This window comes from Hemitrygon akajei, chromosome 22, assembly GCF_048418815.1.
Source record: "Hemitrygon akajei chromosome 22, sHemAka1.3, whole genome shotgun sequence".
NCBI lineage: Eukaryota > Metazoa > Chordata > Chondrichthyes > Myliobatiformes > Dasyatidae > Hemitrygon > Hemitrygon akajei.
The window spans coordinates 57,794,581-57,801,280 of record NC_133145.1 but is presented as its reverse complement, the minus strand read 5'-3'; the positions used below and the strand labels follow the sequence as shown (position 1 = coordinate 57,801,280).

Genomic DNA, 6,700 nt, shown 5'->3' with positions numbered 1-6,700 from the left:
TTAGTACAGGAAGGAGAAATTGATGTTCATGTCATAATGTCGGAGGATATCTAGACGGAATATGAGGCGTCGCTCCTCCACCCAGGCCACAACGTAACAGAAGAGGAAGTCACGGAACCACATGTTGAAACGGGAATGGGGATAGGAACTAAAATGGTTGGCCACCGGGAAATTGCGCAGTTGGCAGACGGAGCGGGGGTGATGGGACAAAGTGGCTCCCCAGCTTACGTCGGGGTCTCACCAGCCCGCGCCGGGAGCACTCGATACAGTAGCTGACCCCGGCAGATTCGCAGCCTCCTCCGCAAGGACTGCTTGCGGCTCTGAATGGAAGCAAGAGGGGAGGCGAACGGGCCAGTGTAGCATCTCTGTGGCTTGCAGGGATATGTGCCGGGTGGATGATTAGTGGCGTTGGGGAGGGGCGGGGGGAGTAACCAGTGGACAAGGGAACCGAAGAGGGAGCGATCCCTGTGGAAAGCAGGGGCGGGGTGTAGATTGTTGGGGCGATAAAGACGCGTCGGGCGGTAGAATCCCGTCTTGATTTTCAGCAATCGTCTTTTTCTTTTGCACTTGCAAAATGACAACGAACAGCCTTGAATCTGGAACCCTCCCGGTTCTTCTCGCAACGGTCCCGGTCTTCTCTTGGTATGCAGGGTCAGCCTCCTGACATGCATCGATCTCTCCGACCACCTTGATGCCCCCTTCTCTGTAAAATGTGGAGCTGGTCATCCCCACTCGCCTCCCGTGTACCACTACTACCAAGTTCAAAGTAAATTCATTGTCAGATGGTATACGTGTCAGTACATACTACCTCGGGATTCGTTTTCTTGCAGAAATATTCAACTATATAGAATTATACAAAGAATAAAGTTAGGGGTTAAAATATGGGTACGGACTAATTATGATCAGGGACTCGGCAGTGCCAGCTGAGAAAGGTTCCCAGTCCCTGAATGATTCAAGATGAATTGTCGTCGCCCACAATTTATGGGGGGGGGGACGGGGGACGTGACTAACTTCTATTGAAAGGTTCGTGCGTCTGACGGAAGCATCACTAGCGGGAGAAAACGCGCCTATTTAAGGGGTCTGGGCTGAAAGTTTGCAGTTCTGAGCTGCAGCCAGACAGCGGGCGGACAGGCGGGAGAGCGCAGACTACCAGCCGCTCAGACAACGTGCAGACTCGGACAAAACATGCCTGCACTCGAGACATTGCTGAAGATGACCCTGGCGTGCGTGATTCTCTCCAGTCTGGTGCCCAGCCCGGCAGAGGCGTGGTACAAGCAGGCGACGGGACCCAGTTACTACTCGGTAGGGAGGGCCTCCGGGCTCCTGTCCGGGATCCGCCGCTCACCCTACGTCCGCAGATCGGAGGCAGGCGAAGCGGCAGAGTCGGCGGAGAGCAGCGTGATGTCGGAACAACCTGGTCAAGGCAGAGCGATGTTCGTCAAAAACATGGTGAGGAACGGGGAAGGCGGAGAACGAGGAGCGGACAGGGTAGGACGGAGCAGTAACGAATCGAGAGAGAAAGTGAGAGGAGAGGTAGAGAATGGGGATAATGAGAAAAGAGGGAGAATGCGGAGAGAGAAAGAGTGGGGTAAGGGAGCTGTGGTAGAAGAGACAGGAATACTGGGGGAGAAGCAGCGAGACTGGGGCAGGGAGATGGAATGAGAGAAAAATAGCGAGTCGGGGAGAAGGAATGAGAAAGGAAAGTAGAGAGAGAAAGCGGTAGAGAGAAAAATAATGAGGCGGAGATAGGGAAAGATGGGGAGAGTTAGACGATGAGGGAGAATGAGAAGAGAGTGGGGAAGGGAGCGGGGCAGATAGCGAATGGGACGGGAAAGCGGGAATGGGTGAGGTGGGGGAGGATGATAGATCGCTAGTTAGGGAGTGAATGGGAGGGCCAGAGAAAAGGAGAGAAATAAAAGATACGGACCAAATGCCGCAAATGTTCGGCATCCGCGGAGAGAGAAACGGTCCAGTCTTCCCCACTCTTCATCGGATGAACGGAAAGCTGGGCTGATCCCGGGAGAGCGGGAGAAGACGGAAATAAGGAGAGTGAGTGAAGAAAGTCGAAGGCAGAGGGAGAGGGGGAGAGAGAGGGCGAAGAGAGGGGGAGAAAGAGAGTGAGGAGGAGAGGTGGAGAGGGAGAGAGAGAGAGAGAGAGTAAAGGAGGGATAAGGAAACGGACAGATACCTCAGCGGGGGGGAACCAACAGAGAGGGTGAAGGCCAGTCGAGGGTCGGAGGGGAGTGAGGAGGATGAACAGGTGGAGACAGTGTATGGCAGTACACGAGAGGACAAGCTGAAAGATGACAATGTCCCACACACGTCAAACCCACACACACACCCACACTGCGCGAACACGAGGTCATTCCTCCCACACACGCCACACTCACAGACCTCTAGCACCACCACCCCGCCGCCCTTCCGCACAGACAGACCGCACACAACGATTAACACCGAATCAGGAGACCTGATTAAGGTTCTCGGTCCGAAACATCGACTGTTCACTCCTTTCCATAGATGCTGCCTTACCTGCTGAGTTCCCCCAGCATTTTGTGTGTGTTGCTTGAATTTCCAGCATCTGCGGAATCTCTTTCAGGATGAGAGAGAGAGAGAGCGAGAGCGAGAGAGAGAGAGAGAGAGAGAGAGAGAGAGAGAGAGAGAGAGAGAGAGAGAGAGAGAGAGAGAGAGAGAGAGAGAGAGAGAGAGAGAGAGAGAGAGAAAGAGAGAGAGAGAGTGAGAGAAAGAGAGAGAGAGAGAAAGAGAGAGAGAGAGAGAGAGAGAGAGACGAGAGTCTCAGAAATTCAAAATAACTTTATAAGTAACTTTAAAGATACATTTTCCTAAGCTTGAGGGGCATCCCGAGACTATGGCGGTGTTTCACCAAACTAAGTATTTTAACTGATTCTCTATATAAAATAAAATCGATATCACTCTTCCCTCTAAGTTGCGCGGTGCGTTACCGCAGAGTAACTGAAATGCTCCCGCGCACATAGCCTTTAACTACGCAGCGAGAATTTGTTTTTATATAACGTTAATATAATTGCGAAATACCCTATCATTAATTATATATTACTGAATATAATCTATATATATATATATTCTAAATAATAAACCTACCACAACCTTTGAAACATTTTAGAACTTAACGCATTTACATTGTCAATATAACATTGCTACAGATTATGACAAAAAGCGCAGAATGGAAGGCGGTAGCTCCGCTGACTCCGTCTACTCAAAACATTTTATTTTTGCCATTGTTCCTGTCAGTTGCTTTGATTGCCTGACAGCCTTACTTGTGTTGTGATGTATGGTTTGTGTTTGTTTGATGTGAAAAATTCTCTGTTCTGACTTTGTTGGTAAGTAATCTGTCAAAAAAATCATAATCTAATGAGAATTCATACTATGCATATTACACAAAAAAGCATCTAACGTGCCACGCATTTTTCGGGCCGTGTAAAATGTCCCGCTCAGTGCAATGGTTGCACCGTTCAGCTGTAAACAATAAAGAGAACTTTGGTAGACCTGGAGAGAAGATGTTGCCAATAGTCGGGGAGTCCAGGACCAGAGGGCACAGCCACAGAATAGAGGGGCGTCCCTTAGAACAGAGATGAGGAATTTCTTTAGCCAATGAGTGGTGAATTCATTGCCCCAGACGGCTGCGGAGGACAAGTCATTACGTAGATTTAAAGCGGAGGTTGACAGGTTCTTGATTAGTAAGGGCGTTGTAGGTTACAGTGAGAAGGCAGGAGAATGGGGTTGAGAGGGATAATAAATCAGCCACGATAGAATGGCGGACCAGACGTGTTGGGCCGAACGGCCGAATTCTGCTCATGTTTTGCGGTGTAAAATCTGGGGAACTATCCTCTATTTCCTGCACATTCAGTGGGCTTTAGGACCACGCGAGAGCCTCTCAGTGACAAGGGGACTATCGGCCTCGGAGCAGTGATATCAAGTACTAAACTTGTTTGCTGGTTAACTTGGGTGTTCGGAATGCAGCTGTAAAGCATTTACATTAAATAACTGAAATATTTTGTATTTAAAGTGGCGGTCAACGTGACTGGATTCTTACCGAACTCAAAGTATTCATTCCTTCCCGCAACGTCAACCGCTGGTCGGTAGTCCGTTCTCTCGTCCGGCGTGGTGCGAGAGCCGGACACAGGGGTAGGGAGGAAAAGAGAGGCGAGGAGGAGGAGGAGGGGTGGATAGGCTTCAGGGCAGAGGCGTAGAAGGCAGATGGGTTAAGGATGAAAGGTGAAATATTTGAGGGGAACCTGAAGGGGAACTTCTTCACTCATTGGATAGAACGAGCTGCCAGCGGAAGTGACGGATGTAGCACCTAAGAGAAGTTTGGATAAGCACATTGCATGGACGGGAGGGGTATGGAGGGATATGGTCCAGGTGCAGATCGATGGGAGAAGGCAAAGTAATAGGTCGGAACGGACTAGATGGGCCGGAAGGCCTGTTTCTTTGACGTAGCGCTCTATGACTCTATGGCTGGGTTGGAGAGGGTGCGAGCGAACCAAAAGGCGCTGAGGTGCAGTGGGGTGAGGGCTTCCAGACATGTCCCGGGGGTGAAAGGGTCCCAGATACGCTTCGGTTATGCGCAGACTCCGAGTAGGAGTCTTGCAAACCATCTCACAGTGAGGTGAACACCATGGGGACACAATTAATAAGTAACCTGCCGGTCTCTCGTGTATAACCCGCCTTCAGTAATCCCACCTCGGGATTCCAGTTCTGAGAAAGACTGGGCGGTCCGAAACGTGAATTGTTTCACGCTCACAGATGCTGTCCGATGTGGGGACCGGTTCCAGTATGGTCCGACTTCATCTCTGGAACTCAGTATACTTTCGGCGGCAACTCCTCTTGTCCTGGGGCTAGGGGACCGTGAGCGTGCGCGGGACGGCAAACTGGGCTTGTTTCGCGTTTTGTGGGTATTTAGTATTTAGTCCCGCTGGGTATTGTGGGCATGCCCTTGTTGGCGACACCTGCGGGCTGCCCTCGGGTGTGTTGGTTGTTGCAAACACGCAGCCCGCCGTGACAGTGTCCATGTACACCAGATAAATCCAGTCCAGTTTGTCCTTCCGGTAACGACCGGGCTGAATCTCTTCTCCGTCTCTGTTGCAGGCCGTCTGCGTGAAGGACATCTCTCCCAGCCTGCACACCTGCCAACTCCACCCTGATGGCTTCAACACTTTTCAGTGTAAGGCGGACGTTTTCCTTTCGCTGGACAGTCAGGATTGTGGGAATGTCTGACCCGCCTCTCCACCAGGGACACCAACTCCCCGAACCCCACCTGGCGCCGAACCTTTTTACTTTCAGAAGACCAGCCCCAGATTATCAGCGTAATTTCCGTCTCGACGTCCAGTCAAACTCTTAAGTTTTAAAAAGAAACTTGTTTGTGATTGAGCAGTTGCTGAATGTTTTTTTTAAATTGTCTATAAGTAAACACCCCGCGGTATGTATGCAGAATCATTGTATAAATGGTAATAATATCTGTAATGGAACAAATTATTAAATTTCAGCCTTAAAATACGCGACTCTCCTACTATTTGCAACCCACCCTTTCGTCACCCACACTGTTTCAACTTGTCGGTGTGTTACAACCAAACAGTTTATGATTAAACAAATAAACTTGAGGAAAAAAAAAGTTGGAAAAAGACTGGACATCTGTTAGCGCAACACTTCACAGCGCGCCATTCCTAAGACTGGGGTTCGACTCCCGACGCTGTCTGTAAGGAGTTTGTACGCTCTCCTCGTGACCGCGTGGGTTTCCTCCGGGTGCACCGGTTTCCTCCCACAGTCCAAAGTCATACGGTTAGGATTAGTGAGCTGTGGACATGCTATATTGAGGCCGGAAGAGTGGCGACACTTGCGGGCTGCCCAACACAGTCCTCGGTGATCTGATTTGCCGAAAAGGACGCAGACCACAGTATGTTTCCACGTGCAAGTAAAGCTAATCTTTAATCTTTAGTTAGACTAGTACCACAGGCGCAGTTTCGGCACCCGGGGTTGAAGGCACAATGGGAACGGTCGTAGAGATAGCCGATGCCCTCTTTCCGGCGGGTGTGATTGCGCAAACGTGAGCGAAAGAGAGACAGAGAGAGACTTAATCTGAACCAATATGGCAGATGGGGGATGAAGATAACTGGCTAGATCTGAGACAGACGCGTTGCCTGAAGTCAATAGGATTCCATGCTGAGTCGGAACACTGCAACGTGCTCAGGTGGGAAGTGAGGCGCTGTTCCTGGTTCCTGAGACAGATAGGGAGGAACGGATTCCAACAGCAGGCGACGGGAAGCGTGAGCATCGAACGAGGTGCCTCACGTTGCCGTTACCCAGGCGGTGTCTGGTTCCTCCCCGGCGCTGGAGGCCGGAGCCGCGATGGTGCTACCGGGCATAACGAGGTGCGGAGGTTGAGGTTTAGTATTAACGGAGGACCAAAAGCGGTAACTGCACTCCTGGAAGGTTCCTCCATAAACCCGAGCGTATCCACGGCTGGTGTGCAGGAGAGTCACATAATGAACATTTCTTGCTGCACCAAACATTGACTTAAGGTACAGAGACCCTGTCCATTTTGTCTATTGTCCACTCTCTCTCGACACCAACCGTGCACATCTCCGCATCAGTAACACAGACCAGACGAACGTAACCGGAATTGCCGGAAACTACCTCGCAAACTGGTTAGATCGAGTGTTTCTAC

The 6,700-nt window shown here is 50.6% G+C and overlaps 1 protein-coding gene across 1 annotated transcript; it reads left to right on the top strand.

Annotated features, from left to right (window-relative positions):
* Positions 1–1,079: 1,079 nt before the first annotated feature.
* npb (neuropeptide B) lies at positions 1,080–5,647 on the top strand. Its single transcript, XM_073026565.1, has 2 exons — positions 1,080–1,449; positions 5,125–5,647. The coding sequence occupies exons 1-2, from the start codon at positions 1,186–1,188 to the stop codon at positions 5,251–5,253; spliced, it is 393 nt and encodes a 130-aa protein (XP_072882666.1). The 5' UTR covers positions 1,080–1,185; the 3' UTR covers positions 5,254–5,647.
* The last annotated feature ends 1,053 nt before the right edge of the window (positions 5,648–6,700 follow it).

Coding starts and splice junctions, on each gene's coding strand:
- npb (XM_073026565.1), top strand. CDS start 1,186: ATGCCTGCACTCGAGACATTGCTGAAGATGACCCTGGCGTGCGTGATT. Junction 1,450..5,124: donor CGATGTTCGTCAAAAACATG/GTGAGGAACGGG, acceptor TCTCTGTTGCAG/GCCGTCTGCGTGAAGGACAT.